The 22975-nt window shown below is 55.3% G+C and overlaps 1 protein-coding gene across 2 annotated transcripts in view; it reads right to left on the bottom strand.

Annotated features, from left to right (window-relative positions):
- COL5A2 (collagen type V alpha 2 chain) overlaps nucleotides 1-22975 on the bottom strand; it is a 113350-nt gene that overhangs the window by 34850 nt on the left and 55525 nt on the right. For both annotated transcript variants that reach the window (XM_084892407.1, XM_084892408.1), the window contains exons 3-17: nucleotides 22642-22655; nucleotides 19802-19834; nucleotides 18468-18500; nucleotides 17847-17900; nucleotides 13361-13471; nucleotides 12053-12130; nucleotides 9623-9667; nucleotides 8884-8937; nucleotides 8456-8509; nucleotides 7389-7442; nucleotides 4123-4176; nucleotides 2747-2800; nucleotides 1850-1894; nucleotides 1321-1374; nucleotides 746-790 (exon numbers count right to left, since the gene is read on the bottom strand). In XM_084892407.1, the coding sequence (XP_084748533.1) occupies nucleotides 746-790; nucleotides 1321-1374; nucleotides 1850-1894; nucleotides 2747-2800; nucleotides 4123-4176; nucleotides 7389-7442; nucleotides 8456-8509; nucleotides 8884-8937; nucleotides 9623-9667; nucleotides 12053-12130; nucleotides 13361-13471; nucleotides 17847-17900; nucleotides 18468-18500; nucleotides 19802-19834; nucleotides 22642-22655 (782 nt within the window). The remainder of the gene's footprint in view (nucleotides 1-745; nucleotides 791-1320; nucleotides 1375-1849; nucleotides 1895-2746; nucleotides 2801-4122; nucleotides 4177-7388; nucleotides 7443-8455; nucleotides 8510-8883; nucleotides 8938-9622; nucleotides 9668-12052; nucleotides 12131-13360; nucleotides 13472-17846; nucleotides 17901-18467; nucleotides 18501-19801; nucleotides 19835-22641; nucleotides 22656-22975) is intronic.

The raw sequence follows: 22975 nt of genomic DNA, 5'->3' as shown, positions 1-22975 counted from the left end.
TGATTCTCTCTCATCACTGATGTTTCTCTCTCTCTCTCTCTCTCTCTCTCTCTCTCTCTCTCTCTCTCTCTCTATCAATCTCTCTCGCTTCTCCCTTCCTCTGTGAAATAAAAATAGTAATAATATAAAAAAGAAATGTATTTTCTTTGTGTTAACCAATTAATGGAGATACTTTTTCGACAGTTATCTTTTGTACCATAATCTAGGACTGTCTGTGTAAAATGATGCATAAGAATCCTCTGGACACTGTAGAGTACATATGTCAAACACAAGGCCCGCGGGCCAAATCCAGCCCGCCAGGCTTTGCAATGTGGCCCACACCGCACTGTCATCACTGCACTCCGCTGTCAGTTTATGACATTGTCAGTTTATGACTGTTCAGTAAACCATTCGGCCCGCGATTTAGGCTGGATTTTAGATTTTGGCCCCTTCTCTGATTGAGTTCGACACCCCTACTGTAGAGCCTCGACCCTGTGATACAAGTTCCTCATATTGTGGTGACCTGAGCCATAAAGTTATTTTTGTTGCTGCTTCATAACTGTAATTTTGCTCCTGTTAGGAATCATAATGTTAATTTCTGTGTTTTTCGATGGCCTTAGGTGACCCTGCTAGCAGTTCTTGTGATCACAGGTTGAGAACTGCACCTTTTTATTCCAAGTGACTGGGCGCAGTGGGCGCTCTGTAACGTTAGAGAGTGTGAAAATAGAAGAATGCATGAATGAATGATGAAAATAATAAAACTCACCATCGGCCCGGGCTTTCCAGGCATTCCATGTGCACCTCGTTGTCCCTAATTAGGAGAAAAAGAGACGAGAATCTACTTCATTTGCTCATAATTCATTTGCTTTATAAAAATGTCCATATTACAAATTAAAGAATAAATATTAACTAATCACAAACTTCACAGAGTTAATAGAAGTAAAAATACACATTTACACAACACTGGTAACGTACCTAGATTATTTCTACGTTATACGAGAATATTTAGTGGATAATAAGCGCTTGATAAATGTCACCTGTTATTATAATGCTATTACTATTCCAAAGCCTATGCTTTTCCATGGGTTATATTCCATGCTGTTGTATGTTTTCACTGTTTTCTGAATTTCTGCATTAAAATAAATAGGCAGCAAATGTAAGATGTGAACATTGAGAGAAGCTAGGTGAAGTCTTCATGGGAATTCTATCTTTGCAGCTTTCCTGTGGACCTACATTTATCCCACAAGAAAGAGGAAACATTTAAAAGCAGACACCGGCATGGTGATTCCCATTTTCAACGCGACCCAGTAAAGCATTGCAGAGAGCGGAGCACAGACTCACCGGCGCGCCCTGCGGGCCCAGCCTGCCCCGCTCTCCCGGCATGCCCCTGGGCCCCTGTGGGGAGAGAGAGAACACAGCCCTTGAAGCATCAGATTTAAACTCTAGGACAACTTGTTACACTCCTCAAAACAACTGAGACGCAACACAACTGGCCACCAAGCCATCGTATTTCTTGGGGTAAATTGGGATTTGAAAAACTCTCCCTGTGGAGATGTATAGCCTACCTCCTCCTACCTAAATAGACTTCATTCAACCTAGTTTGAGTGGGCTGCGTCTACCGGAATCTGATTGGATCACTGAGTGCAGAGAACATTAATACTAAGGGCGCTCAGTCAAGGAAAGGAAGGAAATGCGGGAAGACGTTCCTGCGGGAAGGGTGTGCCTGTGAGAGTGCGCTTGCCTATCAGACGGCAAGCGAGATGGCTTCCCCAGCAAACGCTGCCCATGTCTTTCCGTTTGTTCCACGCAGACGCTCTCTTGCTGACGTCTAAGAAGCAAACACATAACGAAGAGTGAAACGGACACTTACCGTGGGACCCATGGCGCCCATCGGGCCAGTGGGACCGGCTTCGCCCTGCAGCAGAGAGAAACGGGGACAATCTGAGGACCCTCCGTGGACAGTCACACCATCTGTGCCACACGCGTATCATTCAACACGGATTTCCACAACGGGCATCCGAAGGGCATGCGAAGGGCCTCAAAAGTCTACTGAATTACGTTTTCTCAAAGTGCAATAAAAGCCCATCCCTGCAGAAGTAAGTCTGAGGTGACATCGGGGATGTAAACAAGATGGACAGGCCTTCCATCCGTAGCCACATTAATGAGCATCAGAACTGATGCCTTATCTCTGTCCAACAACACTTCAGGCGGGGTAAAACTCCACCGAGGGGAGCTGGCTGTAGCCTGTCTTTACGTTCTGGAACAGGAAGCGCAGGAATAACCAAGGTGAGGCCAATGTCTGCGCGAGTGACTCTCAGGGGACTTCCCTCTGAGGCGCCCTCTGCGCTCCCCGAGGCTCGGCTCCCGGTGGGAACCGGAGTGAGCGTGGGGAGAGCAACCGCCCAACGGCCAGCGTTCAAGAACACCGGATGGCGGGGATAGCGAACCCCTGAGCCTCGGTGACGCTGAGAAAAGCAGGTGAGTGTGTTTTAGAAGGTGGGTGTCCGGTGCCATTGGGCACATGAAGACGTGTCCACCCAACACCGGAGGAAGCCAGAGCCACCGGGCTGTTCTTGGCGGCAAAGTCAGGGCACAGCCTGTATCCTGTGAATCTACTGCCACTCGTGTATGAAACAGTGCGTTTATCTACCCGGCTCTCGTTGTCTGTACCCTCTTTCCCCAGAACTACTGGGGGCTCCGGGAGGGGTAGCACTTGAACACAACCCGAATGCTACCGGGAGGCCACGCCGAGGCCTAGGACAATCACCTTGGACCCGGTTGCTCCAACTTCGCCTTTCGGGCCTTCCAGCCCTTTATGTCCCTGAAAAGAAAAATATGAATTTGTATTTCACTGTGTGTGGGATTTCTTCTCTTCAGATGCGTAACAGAAGCAAACATAAGCTTGCAGAATGTGCCTTATGAAAACGAATCTCAAATTTAAAGTTGTTATTCAAAATGTTTCCAAATTCTCAACATTTTTTTAAAAAGTTTCCCCCTTCAAATGATGTTTTCAACATGCAATGTTCTAACCTTTCAAAAAAGTTTTTTTGCTTCATAGAAATTTAATCTATAGCTATAAATAAAGAACAGACAAGAAAATAAATAGTTATAGAGGTTTAAATAGTTACCAAAATATGAGTTATATCCAGGGATAATATTCAAAATATCTAATAACTAGGGATTAGGAAGTATTCTAATCAGAAAGACATCCACTCCAAACAGAGGCCAGCCAAGGTATACCAAGGAAATACCAGCCACGCTTTCAGATGGATGGATGGATGGAAGGATGGAAGGATGATGAATGGATGGATGATGGATGGATGGATGGATGGATGATGGGTGGATGAGTAGATGGATGGATGATGGATGGATGGATGGATGGATGATGGATGGATGGATGGATAAATGGACGATGGATAGATGGATGGATGGATGGATGGATGGATGATGGGTGGATGAGTAGATGGATGGATGGATGGATGATGGATGGGTGGGTGGATGAGTGGATGATGGATGGGTGGATGAGTGGATGGATTGATAGATAGATAGATAGATAGATAATTCTATAGCAGGTGGGCAAAAGTAGGTTTAAGTTATTTGTGAGGAAACTAATATAATAGGTTTAATATAGTAGGTTTAAGTAGGTTAAACTAATATAGTAGGTTTAAGTTATTTGTGAGGAAACTAATATAATAACTGATAATGATAATGCAGGAATAACTGTGTTTCCCATCCTCACGCTGTGAGCCCTTTTGCTCCGCCCTGTACAATGGCACGTGGATAACCGGTGCAGATTAGCTGGAGCTGTAACGGGAGGAGCATCTCACAACCCCACGTCTGGCGCCCTCGCTCGCTCGGGGCTGCACTTTTTCCTCTCGGTGGCAGCTGCCTATTTCCTAACCAAAGCCCTTTCAGCCTGAGGCCGAGGCCCCGTTCACCGCTCTGTCTTCTCTTGCACCACGGTGTTCAGGGTGAGGTAAGCACAGGCTCACGGGAAATGCAAAGGCCGTGGAAGAGAGCCGAGCCCTTTAGGACCTCGGAGGCTACTCAACCACAGCCGCGAGGGGCTTGTCAAGAGGGTAAGGCGGTGCCCCGGCCGCGCAGGAGCCACGGCAGCCGCAGGGGGACAGAGGGGGCACTCACACGGTGACCTTTCAGGCCAGGCAGGCCGGGCGCCCCCGGGAATCCTCGGGCTCCCTGTGGGGACACAGAAGGCATTTCAGAGACACTGATAAGAACAGGAAGTTGCTTCATATACATTTTTCTCTAAAAAAAAATACCTGGTACATAGTTTCTCACCAACAACCAGAAAAGAAACAGGAACAGTATACATTCATCTATCAAAACACACAGAGGTGATCAAAATGAGCACCGACCGAGATGGAGGCAGACATACACAGAGACATGATTAATGCCAGGGACTGACCTGATGACGTTTCCAAGATTTCAAATTATGTCACTGTGTTATTTTTAAAAATATATATTTTATTGATTTTTCACAGAGAGGAAGAGAGAGGAATAGAGAGCTAGAAACACCAATGAGAGAGAAACATCGACCAGCTGCCTCCTGCACAACCCCCACCGGGGATGTTCCCCGCAACCAATGTACATGCCCTTGACCGGAATTGAACCTGGGACCCTTGAGTCCGCAGACCGACACTCCATCCACTGAGCCAAACCGGTTTTGGCTGTCACTGTGTTATTAATAAAACAACCAAAAACCAACAACAAAATAGCCAACGTTACATATCTAGTGTCTGGCCCAGCTCAGTCAGTGATGGGAAGGAAATCGGGAGGAAAACTTAAGGAAACTGTGATTTTCTTCCGGATATGCGCTCCTTGGGGGCAAAAGAATAAATGCGTTTACTTTTCCTTACCTTTTAAATATCGAGAGTGGGATATAAGAAAGATCACAGTAAAATGAATAAAGAGAAAGTATTTTAAAGTAATATGATAGAAAGAAGCTGGTGGGTTGGTGATTGAGAAACTAGCCAAGGAAATAAAATGTCCACCAGGAAGGGAAGTGAACAAATACAGAAAGAATAGGCTGGTTATGTCATTTCTTCATTTCTGTTCATTGTAGGCATCCTTTACCTAAGCATATCAATTTTTTCTTAAAAAAGGAAAATCAAACAAAAAATTAAATGCCAATGGCAGGACTATTTTGAAACTATGCCTGAGACCTTCCCCTCTGACACTCTTAAACAGGTAAGGCCCAGTGGCTCAGGCGCTGGCTGCTGCCAGTGTTAACTGGACTCTGACTTGAAGCCGTCGCCCCTGCCAGCAGCCGACCGAGCAGGCGATAGATAGCACAGCTCGGTGTCATCAAAGACCAGTGATCAGTATTAATCTGCGTGTCCCTGGCACCAGGCCTTATGCCTGCCGTGGGCATCCAATGCCCAGTCATGAACTAAACAGCAGCAGTAAGAAGTGGCTTCATACTTCTTCTAAGAAGGTCTCCTAGGCCAGCACCCTCTCACACAGAGCAACATCCATCTGTTTGTGTGACAGCCTTCACTCACTGTTATGCAAATCCGTGCACAACTGACTCAATAAGTGAACTTTGTATGATGAGGGCAGAGCAATAATCCCTCTGGATTGTGGCAAGGGCTTCTGTAGCATTGTGTGTGTGTGTGGGGGGGGGGGGGATGGGGAGGGGGGGTGATCACAGTCAGGACACATCAAACCGCTGCTCTCTGAAGAACACAAGTTCCTTTCATTCCTCTCTGACCCAGCCCCGCCCAGGAATCCCTTCTGTCAGAACTCCCCGGATGTGTTTCCGCTGGAAGGCGGCCCTGGCTGGGGTCCTCCTCCTCCATCCGAGCAGGAAACGCAGTCCCTCCCCCCCTGACCCCGCAGTCCACACCCCCTGACCCCGGGGAGCTCTGAGCCCCCTTGGCTGCTCCAGTCACCCCGAGCTCCAGGGGCCGGTCTGTGGCCAGGCGTCCCCGTGAGTGCGTCCTCCTCGGACAGGGGCGGCCAGATGTGCGGCCCAGCAAGCCCTCCCCGCTGACCCGGGCTGTCCTCGCGCCCTCGCAGCCTGGCTCCCACCGCGGGCGCCTCTGGGGCCCGGTGAGGACCCCGCACGGGCGCGGGAGGGGCCGCGGGGCAGGGAGGCCGACGCACGTCCGTGCTCCTGCCTGAGCCCCCTGTGTCCGCGCTGGCATTCCGGCACAGGAGGAGGTGGGGGGAGCAGCAGCTGGGAACTGGGTTTACACCGAAACCGAAGAGCCCCCGGAGCTCTATACACTGCCCTGAAAGATCAGCACTCGTTGTTTTTAAAAATCCCAGGACTGAACCGCGCCCCGTCAGCAGGTCCGTTGGCGGGAGCTCAGCCCCGCCGGATGCACTGAGCGGGGAAACATTTGGAAATGACACAAATCAACTGGGTGGGCGGCCGCGTCAGGCTAGGCCTGTGGTTGGCAAACTGCGGCTCGAGAGCCACATGCGGCTCTTTGGCCCCTTGAGTGTGGCTCTTACACAAAATACCACGACCTGGGCGAGTCTATGTTGAAGAAGTGGCGTTAGAAGAAGTTTAAGCTTAAAAAATGTGGCTCTCCAAAGAAATGTCCGTCTTCGTGCTGTTGCTGTTTGGCTCTGTGGACTGGTGAGTTTGCCAACCACTGGGCTAGGGGACGTGGCACAAGGAGAAGGTCAAGGGCAGGGTGCTTGCTTATCATTCCCTCACCGTCCCCACTGCCTGGGCAGCACCTCGAGGGCGGGCCCAGCAGAACAACGTGTGTGAGGACAGCCGGGTGGGCGGGTCAGAGAGCGGCCACGGAGCAGACCCTGCATCCTGGGAGGGGGCCAGGCCGTGCCAGGATGGAGCGGGGCAGAGGGCAGCCACCCTGTGCAGACCCTCCATCCCGGAAGGGGGCCGGGCCTGTACTGGGATGGAGTCTGGGAGAGGGCAGCTGTGCTGGACGGCGGCAATCGGTGCATCCTCTCAGGAGGCTTTAGGCCCGAACGCCAGGCAAGGATTCCAGCCAACGGGAGGGTCTGAGGGAGCCGCACAGGCCGTCCGCCCACAGCCCGTGTCCCAGCTCCTGCGGGCAGCAGGGAGTCCTCTCTCCAGCTGCTGTTCCCAGCGTGTGACGGACACAGAACAGAAATGCAGAGATAAAGAGTGACCCCGGGACTGAGGTGCCGTGGTGTGTGCCTCGTGTGAACACGTGGTATTCGGTTTGGAGACCATCCTGGCGGGACCAGGCCTCCCGTTTTGGGCAGGTCGTTGGCCTGCGCACGCACAGTGGGACGTGACACGCCCCTATCCCGGCGGAACGCCCCTCCGCGGGGACAGAAGAGAGCCCACCCCGGGGATGGACAGGCGGTGGCAGGAGAGGCACGCTCAGGGGCGTGTCCATGTCTGAGGCCTCTCGCTGTCGCTGTGTCACCAGGTACAGACTCACCGGAGATCCGGAGAATCCCACTTCTCCAGGGTTCCCGTTCCTCCCGGCCTCGCCCTTGGGGGGAAGCAGAGAAGCGAAGCGGATTAGATGTCCTCCTCGGGGACGGGTGACAGAGCAATCGCAGACGGAACATCTTCTTTAGAAAGACGGTGCCCAGTGCCCCCCCAGGCACAAACCCTGAGCCCTGCGTCCAACGGCCATCCCCTCCGACCTCAGCTGTGACGTGCCACTCATGTGCCCAGGAGAAATGGCACCCGAACGCTGGTCTGCCTTAGCTCAGCACTTCATGAACATGCGAGTTTACATCATACGGAGACGTGCATGCGGCACTGAATTAAACGGTGTTTCTTAAAACACTGCTTGCCATTTCTTTTCTTGTTATTGAGTTAATTTGCATAGTCACTCCTGATTGGCTGGTGGGTGTCACAAAGGTAAGGTCAATTTGCATCTTATTCTTCTATTAATTAGTATAGATATTAAGAGCTGCCAGAGACATTTTCCCTATGGCCAATTCCAGTGTGATCTGTTTAAATCACATGACACATGATGGGGAAATATGTGCTCAGGTTAGTGTCACTCGGCCTCGCCATAATTTTAGCCTCAACTTTGGCACAACTAAGGAAGGAATCCAGAAAAGCAGAGCTGCCGCTGCCTCCTGTCCTCAGATCGAGTTTCGAATGTTAAAATCTGAAGTCGAGCCTTAACTTCCATTAAAAATCCCACTGAAGGGATCATGTTTCAGCATCGGAGAGCAATGCTGACGCTGCCCTACTGAGGCATTTGCACCCACTCCGCGGGGACTAATAAGATGGCTCTGCCATCAGCACGGAGGCCCCGGGGGCCCTGAGGGAGACCCTGGGGGATGCAGGGCAGGGAGGCTCCGGACAGCTCCAGCAGAGGACGCGCACGCTTAGGTTTTGGGAAATTCTCCCCCGAGCCCTCCCTGACTAACACGAATGGAGGCTGGACGAGGGGGACGAAGAGGGGAAAGACGAGTGACATTCACGGTGACACTGCTCCTCCCTGCCCCCCTCCGCACCGCAAAGCAGAGGAGCCAAGTCACCTACATCTTCGCCGGGTTTCCCAGGAGGGCCCTCTGGTCCGCGCGCACCAATTGGACCCTAAAGCAAAACAGAAGCAGACGGAGAAGGTTACCCACAGGCACCTGCGCCCACCGACGATGCCAGCCAAGTGTTGTGGAGGCAAATAAAGACACAGAAAGCAGCGTCATCAATATTCTCAGTGTTCCGTTGTGTCCCTCAGATATGTGCCCAGCAGGAACACGTTCCATGTCCCAGACGCACACGCCTCAGCACTGCTGGCTGACCACGTCCAGAGTTCCCGAACCTGCGTCCTCTGCCCGGGACACGGGGCGCCCCCTCACGCAGGCCCCGCCGGGGGCTCCGGCTGCGGCAGTGAGGGCGGTGAAGGGAGTGACTGGGGCACACTGAGCGGTGGGTCCGCGCTCCTGGGCCCGCGGCCGGCTGACACTTACCATCGGCCCGGGCTCTCCAGGCTCCCCGGGAGGTCCTGAGGGGCCAACGCCACCCTGAAATGGAGAACGGAGCGCGTGACCGTTCACGGACAGACCGCAGGCAGAGCCCGACCCTGCTCTGCCACGGGGCCTTGGCGGGTTTCTGCTCTGCCCAGCGCTCGGTGAGGATGCTGGTCTGTAAAGCGACAGCAGGGCAGCACCTGCTTCCTTGGGCTTCACAGCTCCTCAGACTATTAATGCCTATGAGAACCTAGACTGTGCGGCAGTGTTCAGTCAATGGAGTTATCTCCTTCCTTCCTTCCCTTCTTCTCCCCTTTTTCCTTCCTTCCTTCCTTCTTCCTCCTCCTCCTCTTCCTTCTCCCTCTCCTTCTCTCTTTCTTTCTCCTCTTCTTCCTCCTTCTCCTCCTCTTCCTTCTCCTCCTTCTCCTCTCCTTCCTTCTCCTCCTCTTCCTCCTCCTCCTCCTTCTCCTCCTCCTCCTCCTCCTCCTTCTCCTTCTCCTCCTCCTCCTCCTCCTCCTCCTCCTCCTCCTCCTCCTCCTCCTCCTCCTCCTCCTGGTCTTCCTTCTACTTTTCCCCCAGCCACAGCTTTCAGCCATGCTGCACATGTCTCTGAGGAGTGAGAAGTAGCTGAGCTCTACCCATTGGAAGTGAGGGTCACACATGCACTGTCAAGGCCGCCGGCAGTCCTGCCAGAGGCCTCGCTTTGTGCTGGGGTGGAATTTAAGGATAAAAGACTTACTTGCTGCCCTTGGAGCCCTTGAGGTCCCCGGGGGCCGACAGGACCCTTAAAGACAAGGGAGGAGAAGTTACAGGCGCTTCGTGACAAGCAGGTCAAACATTTAAAAACCATGGCGCTGCTTCCGAGCCTGGACCAGGGACGCCTGGACGGCGGGATGAGGCACCCCGTCCGCGCCCTCAGGAACGCGGCGGGTCCAGCAGCCGGAGCCGGGCCCGGGCGCCCCCTGCACTGTGGGTGTCCGGAGAGAGACGGAGGGCCCGCCTGCGGCCCGCGGGGGCCAGAGCGCTGCGGCTGAGGGCGGTGGTCACAGGAGCATCCGAGGGGGGTCCCGCCGGCAGAGCGCTCCCCCCGCCCCCACACACCCCCGCCCCCAACACCCCCCATCCCCACACACCCCCCGCCCCCCCACACACACCCCCCATCCCCAACACACCCCCACCCCAACACACCCCCGCCCCCAACACCCCCGCCCCCACACACCCCCCGCCCACACACACACCCCGCCCCCAACACACCCCCGCCCCCCCACACACCCCATCCCCACACACCCCCCGCCCCCACACACACCCCGCCCCCAACACACCCCCGCCCCCCCACACACCCCATCCCCACACACCCCCACCCCCCACACACCCCCCCGCCCCCACACACACCCCCACCCCCCACACACCCCCAACCCCCACACACCCCCGCCCCCACACACACCCCGCCCCCCACACCCCCACCCCCCACACACACCCCACCCCCAACACACCCCCCACCCCCCACACACACACCCACCCCCCACACCCCCGCCCCCACACACCCCCCGCCCCCCACACCCCCACCCCCACACACCCCCCGCCCCCACACACCCCCACCCCCCACACACACCCCCACCCCCACACACCCCCACCCCCACACACACCCCCACCCCCCACACACACCCCACCCCCCACACCCCCGCCCCCACACACCCCCCGCCCCCCACACCCCCACCCCCACACACCCCCCGCCCCCACACACCCCCACCCCCCACACACACCCCCACCCCCACACACCCCCACCCCCACACACACCCCCACCCCCCACACACACCCCACCCCCCACACCCCCGCCCCCACACACCCCCCGCCCCCACACCCCCACCCCCACACACCCCCCGCCCCCACACACCCCCACCCCCCACACACACCCCCACCCCCACACACCCCCACCCCCACACACACCCCCACCCCCCACACACACCCCCACCCCCCACACACACCCCCACCCCCCACACCCCCGCCCCCACACCCCCCCCGCCCAGTGCTTCAGCCGCAGTGGGCGCCGCGTCACCCAGAGCCATACCCCAGGGAAGAAAAGGGACTGCAATTTTTTTAAAAATTGGTTAATTAATGTCTATGCAACTTCTTAAATGGCACGTTTTAAAAAGTAAAATCAGTGAAATCAAAATCAAGTTTGTTCTTACAGTAAAAACTAATTTGTTTTTTTGTTTTGAATTGATCGGATTGATAGCTAGTAAGAAAATAAAAGTTTCGTTACAAAAACAAATGCACATGCTATTTAAACGTCCAATGGATGAAAACCGCATTATTTCAGAAAATGATCCCAAGATAGTCACTGAGTGAGACCGTACTGCGCTGACTGAAACCTCTCCCTCTGCTCCGGTGGTCCTGATGCTGCGGGAGGACGGTGCTGGCCGAGAGGAGGAGGGGACGCGGGGTCTGTGAGGCCTGGCTTCGCCCTGACCGCCTGAAATCCTGCCAAGCCGGATGCTCAGAGTTACGTCCTGAGCAAAAAGGCCCCGCAGAGCGGGTCTCAAAAGTCCTCCCTCGTGGGTGCGAGGGCCTGCCTCCTGCGGGGAGAGGGCTGCCTGGCGGACGGGAGCATCGGTCCGCGGGTCCCGGCAGGGCGCCCCAGGGCCGGTGAGGCAGCTGGGGAGCATTTAGACCAAAACTGGTGAACTGGTCCCACCATTCTGCCAGGTCACCGTATCCAACAGCACCATCCTCTAGCGGCTGCTGTGCTTATTTAAAAGGGGCGCTTTTAAATGGTATTGGTGGTCACCTGTTTTTTGTTTTGTTTGTTTTGTTTTAAGTATATGGTATTGATTTTTTACAGAGAAGAAGAGAGAGGGATAGAGAGTTAGAAACACCGATGAGAGAGAAACATCGATCAGCTGCCTCCTGCGCATCCCTCCACCGGGGATGTGCCCGCAGATGGTTACGTGTTTTAAAATCCCTTGTTTTCTTTAAATAATAAGTGAAACACACGGACAGTCCCTTATCCATGTCCACAAGCACCGTGCAGAGCTGAGAACGGCCCGGCTCTCCAGGCCGGCAGGTGGTCCGGCAGCCTGCGGGGCTCGGGAGGTTGAGTGGGGAGACCCCCCCCCTCACAGCGGGCGCCCCTCCCCAGGGGCTTCCTCACTGGTCCCATCGCACTCACCACGGAGCCCGGCATCAGCCCCATCTGGCTCCCGAGCCCGGCCTTGTCGTCCAGCCCGGCCATCTGCGCGGAGAACGGCTGCGGAGGAACGGGAACGTGGTCAGGCCGCCGCCCACCCGCAGGGAACGCGGACCCCGCAGCCCGGCTTCCAGAACCGCCGGAAACGGCCGCTCTGAGCCAGAGGAAGGTCCCAGCGGGTCCTCCCTGGCTGCGTTTCCGATGGACCGGGCCCCACAGCCCCTCAGGCCGTGCAGTCTCAATGAGCTATCGCCTGCGACCTGATAGGCACGGCCCATTGGTAAGCTGCAACAGCCAACCCATCTCAGCGGTAACCTCTGTGCCAGTTCTTCCCAGGGCTTCTTCCCGGGGTCGGGCAGGCCACATCGCCAGGGCCCTGAGAGAAGCTTTGAAAGACTCGATTCCACGTCGGACGGCAGGGCTCAGCTGGGATCCCCCCTCCTGCTCAGGCCCGGTGAGCTTTACACGGCACGTATGTCCGTTAATAAAACGTCCATAATCCTCTGAGTGGGATTCCAGAATGTTTTGAGAACCGGCAACAGTGTCACCCTCTCCCTTCCCTATCTAAATGCTCCGCGAACCCAGCTGACCAAGTCGTCCGCACACGTGTCTGAAGGCCCACTCCTCTCCAGGTTGTAGCTCGAAGAGAAGGTGTGAATTGTTCGAAAACATAGGTTGGCCATTGCTTCTACAAGTCAGTTCCAAAACGCACGTAGGAGCTGCTGCTAACCAGGAATCCTGTCCCAGGGGCCCGTGTGTCCCCGTGTTCGGCCGTGCACCCTGCTCACCCGTCCCCACGTCCCCACTGAGAGCTCAGAGGCGGGTGAGGAAAGGCGCCTGGTCTGACTGTGCTCCGATGGAGCGCCGGGCTGGGACACGGTCGGGGAGAGTTAGGTCACTCAGGGGCCCTGTCACAGGCATCCCGGCGTCCTGCCATCCGCCCTGGGCGTGGAGTCACACAGACCCCCCCCCCCACCCTCGCCCTCGGAGCCCTTCTCCTTTCAGGGGCCCATGCTCGTGGCCCTCCAGGGTCCGCAGAAGACAACGTTCCCCACCCAGAGCCCAGAGCCCCAGCCGGCCTGCAGACCGCCCTGAGGCGGCACTTTTAAAAAAGCTGCTTTGCGATCCCAGCCGCTCCCTGTGGACTCAGCTCCATCCTGTTCGCAGCGCACTGCCCCCGTGGGGGCTCTGACGGCCCAGGGCCAACAGCGGAACCAGCACAGTTTCAAGTCACAGCGACAGATAAGAGCGCACTACGTGAGCAAAACACCAGTGGTGCCTCCTACTCACCCTGCTGATGCCATCGGGTCCCGGGTGGGACGGGTGTCCGGGGGGCCCCGGGGGGCCGGGCTGGCCGGGAACGCCTGGCTCTCCATCGATGCCCTGAGGACCGCGCGGACCCTGGGGAAACAGGCCGAGAGAGTCAGCTCTGTGCCAGCTGCCACTGCAGACCTCCTGGTGGAGGAGGTGCTGTTGCTTGTTGTTGTTTTTTTAATATATTTTATTGATTTTTTTACAGAGAGGAAGAGAGCGGGATAGAGAGTTAGAAACATCGAGGAGAGAGAATCATCGATCAGCTGCCTCCTGCACACCCCCTACTGGGTATGTGCCCACAATCGAAGTACATGCCCTTGACCGGAATCGAACCCGGGACCTTTCAGTCCGCAGGCCGGTGCTGTATCCACTGAGCCAAACCGGTTTCAGCTGTTGCTTTAAATGAATGGCCATATGCTGGTCCATCTGTGACATACGCAGACACTCCGTGGGCATGTTTGCCTCCTGGAAGAGTGGGCAACAAGCCAAGGTCTCCATTCAAACAGAAGTCCATAACTCAGCCAGAACAAGTGGCATTTTGAGAGGTATTTTCTTGGGAAACTATCCTCATCTTTTAAAAATCGAACCTTTTCTGACTCCTAAGCCCCTGACTCCTCCCGTGACAGGCGTGAGGGGCTGGTTTCGCCGGCTCTCGGGGTGACTGAAGTGCGGGTGTGTGGGTCTCACATGAGCCGGCCGTGTGCTGGCCGTGGCCGCGCAGACAGAGGCGCGTCGGCCCGCACAGCTCGGCGTGGAGCTGAGGAGTCTGACATGTGAACTTGCTCACTGGGTACCGGTTCCTGTTCTGTGCAAACATGAGCCCACACCGTGTCTCCTCTCAATGCGGATTCTAAAGACAGGGCCAAGAGCTGCGGGGTGGGTGGGAGTCCAGAGGGGTCTGGGCGGCACTGCCCAGAGGGGGGACCCCACCCCAGGCCTCCGGGGTGAACAGCCACGTCTCAGAGCCGCTCGGAAGACAGCCCGCTGCTCACAGACCTCACGGCGCACCCTGCATTCCCGTGGCGTCTCCCTAAACAGCCAGGGTGAGCCGGCAGACAGAGTGAGGCCACAGCTCAGAAACACTACCCACAGCGCAGTGAACACACCAAGCAAGATTATAAGAGAAAATAAGGAAAATATGATAACTGTACATGATCGTGTTTATTGATATAACCATTGAAACAAAAGCTGTAACTTGGGAATGAACTAAACACAGATACGTCCACATTCCCCAGCGAGGGAGTCACAGACATTCATAGCAAAGTTAACGTTCTCTTCAGAGTCCCCCTCCCCTACCCCCCTCCCCCACCAGGGTCCCTCTCCCAGGAAGCGACCTGCAGCACCAAGTAAGCCACCAGGGGGCGCCCTCCCGACGGCCTCCAGCAGAGAGGAGAGCTGACTGAATCTGGTTAACTCTGCCGGTCAGCGGTGTGACAGACACGCAAATGCCCGCCTGTGAGGCTGAGAGCCGGGGTAGCCCCCGCCTGGCAGATTTACGCAAACCTGCAGGTGTGCAATGGCATGTGCAATGGTACTCAGCACCCATCCGCTGCCGGGCCTGACAGGCGGCCAGTGGCCCATCCCCGGGCCGTCACTGGGACCGCGCTGGAGACTGAGGACCGGGGTGAGGCCCTCGTGGTGGCGGGCTAGCCAGGAAGGCCCTGGGAGCACCTCCACCCCAGCGTGCTCCTCCACTCTGCCTCCCGGGCCCGGACACCACCCAGTGATGCTCGTGGCACATGTGCGAGGCAGGGGGACCTGGTGGGCAGAGTCAGCGGTGCCACCATCACCCTACCGGAGCCTCTGCCCACAGCGGAGGAACAGGCGGAGAGCGGCCCGCGGAGGCCGGGCTGTGGCGGCGTGGATGTGGGGGGGGACTTATGAGGGAGCACCACCCCACGTGGGGCCGGCCGCGGCTTTGGTCCAGGGAAGCAGCCCCGCACACTGTGGGCCTGGGGCACACTCTCCCGGCGCAGTGGTGCAGCGCGCCAACGCCGTGACACAGCCCCGGCGGAGCGCTGACACCGGGACCGGCAAACACCGCGGCACGCCGTCTGCTTCTCTCTAAGGAGGCGGCTGCTCGACAGTCACCCACTGCTGCCCGTACGTGGGCACTGCCAGGTGGGCCTGCTTATTCCAAATGAGTAGCTCCTCACGCTTTCTCTCACATACACACACACACACACACACACACACACACTCACTCATATATACACGCATGCATACACACGCATACACAGACATGCAAACATACACTCACACATATGTACACACTCACACACATATATACACACATACACACATACACATAGACATGCAAGCATACACTCACACACACATACACATACACTCACACACTCACACACACACACTCACACACACACACTCACACACACATACACTCACACACACAGACATGCACACATACACTCACACACTAACACACGCACCCACACACACTCACACACACATATACACACACACTCACACACATAGACATGCACTCACACACGCACACGCACGCGCACTCACACACACATATACACACACATACACACATTCACATACACATGCATACACATGCACACTCACACTCTCGCATACACTCACACACAGAGACACCCACACTGACACACACACATACACACACAGAGACACACACACTCACACACGTCACACACACCATACACAAACACACACACACACGCACATCACACACACCACACACACACACAGACACCCACGCACGCACACACTGACACACACACACACACACACACACACACACATACCCACACAATTCGCAGTGACTGTTTCAGGCCTAATGAAGATGGGAAATAGGCTCATCACACACTGAGTTGAGAAGAGCAGGGAAGGGAAGGAAGTGGAGGGGAGAGAAGGGAAGGCGAGGGGAGGAAAGGAGAAGAGAAGAGAAGGAAGAGGAGTGAAGAGCAGATTCATAAATCCTAGCGGAACTCTGGAAGGGCAACCCTATTTCCATAGCGATTTCCACCCCGACTGAGGACTCCGGGTTATAAGCACATGGTACACCATGTTTTCTCCATGACCCCTGCCCTCCACCCTCCGTCCACCCACCTCTGTCCCTGCAGCCTGGACAGACCCCGAGCGCTGACCACGTGGGAAGCCCCCCCGGGGGACGGTCAGAGCACAGCGTGAGCCGGGGCTGGAGGTCACGGCGCCCAGCGTCCCGCCCCCCGTCCGGCCAGCCGCTCCCGGGCCCGCTGCCCCCGCGTCTACAAACGCCTCCGCACCCCTCCGGCGGGAGGAGCAGGTGCTACCTTCCACTTCCCACATTCATCAAGGAAAACGTAACGCGCTATCAAAACTGAGAACAGGGCCGGAACCGGTGTGGCTCCGTGGATAGAGCGTAGGTCTGCGGACTGAAGGGTCCCGGGTTCGATTCCGGTCAAGGGCATGTACCTTGGTTGCAGGCACATCCCCAGTGGGGGGAGTGCAAGAGGCAGCTGATTGATGATTCTCTCATCGATGTTTCTAACTATCCCTCTCTCTTCCTCTCTGTAAAAAAATCAATAATTTTTTTTTTTTTAAATGAGAACAGGGTGGCAGCGCTCCCAGCGAAATGTCTTTTCTCTCATTTACATAGTCAAGGCTGCTGGCTGCTCACCTGCTCCTCCATTCCTCCCGTGTGGCCGTGGATAAACACATATTTTGAAAGGATTAAATTTTAGGACATAGCATTTGACAGAAAAATAAAAGCGCAGACTTTTGGAATTGAAACGTGAGATAATGACAGCAATCAGTAATGAATCCTGCCATTCTCTATATGGAGACGGGAGCTCCGGTGGGTGAGAGAGAGAGAGCTGCCGTCCTCGGATGGCGATGGGGAGCGGGGGAACAGCTGGCACAGCCGTACGAGAGTCCTGTTCCCCTCACAGGCAGGGATGGACTGTTCACACTTAGGGCGTCCCTGCATTCGGTAAAGGACCTGCTGGCTGTTCGGCCCTCCCCCCCGATGGCCCTGCGGCCCTCTCCTCTCCATGCAGAGGCAGAAGCTGCCTGTGAAGTGAACTCACTCTCCGCCCACGTGAGAGGAACTGTCCTCCATTAGTTTCCTTCTGCAGCCGGTGCCCTGTGGCGGCCACAGACCGGGAGCCTGGCTCTTCTCATCGGGGCGCCCCGCTCCTGGCCGTGTTCGCCCTGAGCTACAGCTCGGGAAGCACAGAGCGGTCCCATACCCCCAGAGCCCGCTCCCTTCCACCGCGGCCTCCCCGAGGACCGGACCTGCCGCTGTGCCCGCCGAGGACAGCGTGCTCATTGGCCTGTGGCCTCCTCCTCCGGGGCAGGGGCCCAGTCCCTCCGGACTGGCCTGGGCGTCACCCTGATGGGGGGGAGGTGGGACAGAGCCGCCGCTCCTGCTGCAGAGAACGGGGTCCTGAGGCTCCCCACCCAGCACCCACTCCAAGGGCCCCGGTCAACTCACCGGCTTTCCTTTGGGGCCGCGGTCTCCTCGGGGTCCCTGCGAGCCTGGGGGGCCCTGGAGCAGAGACAGGGGTTACGCCATCAGCAGACACGGCCGCAGACGCTCGTTTGAAAGGCTGGCGGGTGAGATCGCCCTGCGCTGGGAACCCGGTGCCTCACGACGGGAAGAGGCAGCCAGGGCCTGGGGAGCACAAGGGCGCCCTGATCCCAGTGGGGGGGTCAGCCGGACACCAGCGGCGTCACCGTGGCTGTCTGCCTTCACGCGGCGAGAGGGGCGCTGACTGGGAGAAAGAGCAGGTGCCACAACCACAGAGTCCGGTGGCCCTGCGTGTCCATCCTGTGGCCCCTGCATGTCCCTCCCGTGGCCCCCGCATGTCCTCCCGTGGCCCCCGCGTGTCCTCCCATGGCCCCCACATGTCCCTCCTGTGGCCCCCGCGTGTCCCTCCCGTGGCCCCCGCGTGTCCTCCCGCTGCAGGGGGGCCTCGCTGGAAGGTGCTGGAGGAAAACGGTGTGAGCCACCACGCGCCCTCGCTGTGCATTGACGCCTTTTTGTGACAAAAGCCCCATAAGAGGCTCAGGCCCTTCCAGAGCCCCGGCCCCGAGCGCCGAGGGAAGGACTTACTGAGGGTCCGGGCCGCCCGCGGATGCCGGTCACCTAGACGGAAACAACACAGCTGGTGAGGACGGGCGTCTGCCCACGCATTTCAGAAAAGCCAGCGTCAAACGAAGAACAACAACAGTGAGGCCTGGCAGGGCACCGGGCCCGGGCTCGCAGGGGGGAGGCTGGCAGGGCTCCGGGGCCGGGCTCGCAGGGGAGGGGCTGGCAGGGCATCGGGGCCCGGGCTCACAGGGGGGAGGGGCTGGCAGGGCATCGGGGCCCGGGCTCACAGGGGGGAGGGGCTGGCAGGGCATCGGGGCCCGGGCTTGCAGGGGGGAGGGCTGGCAGGGCACCGGGCCGGGCTCGCAGGGGGGGGGGGGGGCTGGCAGGGCATCGGGGCCCGGGCTCACAGGGGGGAGGGGCTGGCAGGGCATCGGGGCCCGGGCTCACAGGGGGCAGGGGCTGGCAGGGCACCGGGCCGAGCAGAGCTGTGGCCTCCTCCCCAGCAGCGCCCAGCGCGGTGGCTCCCTGGCGGGGCTGTCTCCGCTGTGGAAGGTGATGATGACGGGAGGCCCGCCCACAGGACTGTGCTGACCAGCAGCCTGAGAGGCACCGAACAGCGCCCGCGCCACGGAGGCACAGAGCTCAGTGACAGGGGAAACGGAGGTGCTCCTTCCGGGGACTGTGCGGAGCCAGCGGCCTGATGGCAACAACGCCACGTGCCCAGCCAGGCAACGCCACGCCCTTCTTACTGACGGAGTGACAGGAGTCCGCCAGACTCCGGACAGGGCGCTGGGAGCTGCCATCCTGTTCGGTGATCGCGTCTGATCACGGCAGATCCAGGTGCCCCTTCAGAACTGCTATGCATGGACGGGGAGGACAGCTACGTACTCTCAGCAATCAGGTCATTTTTAAACCACCCTTCCCAGCAGGCGTCCCGGCAGGAGGGGGTGGCCTCTCCGGAGGAGCGATGTCAGCTCGCTGTCCGGGGTCCCAGGGCGGGTACACGGGCAGGGGCAGCTGTCACTTAGTCACATAATCTACCTGTGCCGTACACCCTGCTTTTCACTTAGTTGTGGGGCGTGAAAGTCAGGAGTATTGTACTGAACGAGCATTAAGTTTCGTATTGCATAAAGAGTCTATTTTGGTTAATATTCAAAATCGTATTTAATAAACATAAAAGTTTACATTAAAATTTACTATTGGATTAGAGAATTCATCCTGGTTGCTTGTTTTATACTGAAAACTTGGTTATGAAACAACGCGCTTCCCCTGTTTGAGAGTGCGCACAGGGGTGACAGTGTTCAGCCCCCTAGCCGGCTGGCGAGGGCAGGAACGGGGGCGCACGCTGTACTCACCACAGGCACGGACCCTGGCTCTCCTTTCTCCCCCTGGGAAGCAAGAGAGCTCAATGAGCGAAACGCAACAGTTTGTTGAGCATGTACATGTCTTACTACAACATTCTATGCAAACACTGGGAGTGTCTATTTTTGTAAGAAACAAAAAAAAAAATGCAGAAGAGAAAGGTAACCAGTTTTGGCCATGGGGTCAGACATTGTGAGAAGAATCCCTCCTCCTCTGAGAGCTGGAAAGTAAAGCCACTTCCGTTTTTACAACAACCCACCCCCCGAGCTGAGGAGACCGAGAAGTGCCTGTGACCGCCCTCCGCTGGCACACACGTGCTCAGTAACTCCTCGGGGAGGCACTAATTCCCACTGACAGCTTACGGACCAGTGCTTTTTACTGGGCCACTGCAGAGAATAAAGACATTAAGGATCATATTCAAAGTATGGAAAAAGCAAGAGTGATGAGTTCCATTTTAATTTCCTCTTTCACATAGATTGTTCTCTTGTCTAATTATAAAAATAATATGAGTCCATAGTACTTGAACACTTTGCGTGATTGCTAAGCAAATTAAACTGGCTATTTCAGGGCAGTTTTCACTGAAAATTTTTAAATGGAGAAAAATAAAGAATAATCTATATATCATACTCAATACTCTGGAGACAGTTAATATTCATTTCCATCATGTGTCTGAACTTGGTTTCCCTAATAAATGCCTCAGTATTTTACTCTTAGATTTTGTCTTCATTTTTACAATTAAAAAATAAGATAACAATGAATGCCCTTGCTTATAAAGGTTGGTGTGGCCTCTATAAAGAATGCTGTGACATATCTCTAGAAATTAAAGCTGTCAATTAAAGTATCACACGGTTTGGCTCAGTGGATAGAGAGTCGGCCTGCCGACTGAAAGGTCCCGGGTTCGATTCCGGTCAAGGGCATGTACCTTGGTTGCGGGCATGTCCCCAGTAGGGGGTGTGCAAGAGGCAGCTGATCGATGATTCTCTCATCGATGTTTCTAACTCTCTACCCCTCTCTCTTCCTCTCTGTAAAAAATCAATAAAATATATTTAAAAAATTAAAAAATAAAAATAAAAAATTAAAGTATCACACGTTTGAAAGATTTCTTCTCTGAATGACCTGATTGCACCCCCAGGGCACACGCTGACTGCCCCCGCGGTGTCTCACAGTGAGCACAGGCTGTGCGGGGAGACAGACTCCTTCACCGCCGGAGGGTGGTGGTGGGGAGCTCCCTGGCAGCAGGGCACCGGGCATGCGGAGCAGCTGGCCTCGGGGGTCGGGGGCGGCTCAGAGTCGGGGAGGAAGCGGCTCTGCAGCAGCAGGAGGAGGCTCTATATGAGTGCGTTCCAGGGGATCGAGCCCGCACCCCCGCCATGTGCTCTGACCGGGAATAGAACCGTGACCTCCTGGTTCCTAGGCTGACGCTCAACCACTGAGCCGCACGGGCCAGGCTAGCATTTTAATCGTGTAGAAGGGATTTAGAAATCCGTGCCCAGTAATTCAAAAAAAAAAAGGGGGGGGGGGGGCCTGATTTTTTAAAAGTTTCTTTCTGGAACACATCTTAAAAAGAAAAAAGAAAAACAAGTAAAAAGGGAGGATAAATTATTTCAGCCAAAAGGAGAAAAACAGGCCAGCCTGCTAAGGATGGTTGTGAAATCTCCGTCCTAAGAGACCAGCCAGAGCGTGTCTGCTCTGCTCTGTGTCCTCAGAGTGGACTCTGCCGGTGGCTTCTGTGGCTGCACTGTCGGTTTATCTGATGTCTCAGTTGAGCTTCTGTCTCTCCGCACTATCTGATGTGAGAGTATGCACCCCATTAACAGATTCTGATAACACATTTGTCCGATGTGTCTATGGTACTTCCTACTTTGGGAATAAGCCACAGGAGTAACTTTTTAAATACCTTCGCAGGGCCTTTGTTAATTAAGTTAATTTGTGCGGAAGGGTAATTTTTCTAAGGTTTAACTAAATTTGGTTTTTATACCCATTTGAGTATCCAAATTCAGCTGAGAGAGAGGGGGTGGTATGTGTTTGGTAAAATGCTCAATTAATTCCTTTAGTCCCGTGGTTGGAAAACTGTGGCTCATGAGCCACATGCGGCTCTTTGGCCCCTGGAGTGTGGCTCTTCCACAAAATACCACCGCCTGGGCGAGTCTATTTGGAAGATGTGGCGTTAGAAGAAGTTTAAGTTTAAAAAAATGTGGCTCTCCAAAAAAATGTCAGTCATTGTCGTGTTGATATTTGGCTCTGTTGACTAATGAGTTGGCCGACCACTGCTTTAGTTGAATCTTTATTTCCCAACTAATGGAAGAGGGACCACAACCCTACTGAAGTAGAACTATTACCCTTCCTTTCTTCTTCCCTTCCTCCCTCCCTCCCTTCCTCTCTTTCTTCCTTCCGTCCTTCCTTCATTCTCTCCTCTCTCCCTCTCCCCCTTCCCTCCTTCTCCTCTTCCTCCCTCCCTTCCTCCCTTCTTACCTCCCTCCCACTCCCTTCCTCCTTCTTTCACTCAGTTAAACTTCTGCTGCACTTCTAATGCTTAAGGTACACGTACTGAGTGCTATGATAAACAAGTAATTCAAAGGTTAATGGGACCAGCCTCGATCCCTACGGGGCCCGCCGCCTTCTGGAAGAAAGAGCTATAAACAAAAGGTAACCAAGCGCAAGAAATAGAAGCATCTGTAACCGGGAAGCGAGAGCTGCTGAGCTCATGTATTACATTTGGATGGTGCTTTGTACCTTAGGAAAGGGTTCCAGACTCTTCAGAAGCACTTTCTCTGTAGACAGTATTGGATGAGAAATACATTTATAAAAATGAAACTACGCAAATAAAGCTCACCTTTCTTCCTCTACCTGCAAAGAGAAGAGAAGAGATGTTATGTTATGCAGAAATAGTTTCTTTAAGTCTCCTAAACATTTCTCTAATAATAAGTAGTGGTTTTTTCCCTATCACTAGTGGGCAGAACTCAAAAGCTGTTTAGGATCAATGTATCCATAAGAGGCAAAATCATGCATCCCTTTAGAGAATTCTGACATTAAAAAATATTCTTCACATCATTTATATAGCATTCAAAGCTCACCAAATTACCAGGGGGTCGATCGCTTACCAGTCACCCCTGCACCCCCCTCAGAACCCTACCCATGCACCAATTCATGCACCGGGCCTCTGGTTA

Source organism: Pipistrellus hanaki (genome assembly GCF_964339955.1).
Source record: "Pipistrellus hanaki genome assembly, chromosome: 8".
Lineage (NCBI taxonomy): Eukaryota > Metazoa > Chordata > Mammalia > Chiroptera > Vespertilionidae > Pipistrellus > Pipistrellus hanaki.
The sequence above is the reverse complement of the archived record's forward strand: the minus strand, read 5'-3'. Positions and strand labels throughout refer to the sequence as shown.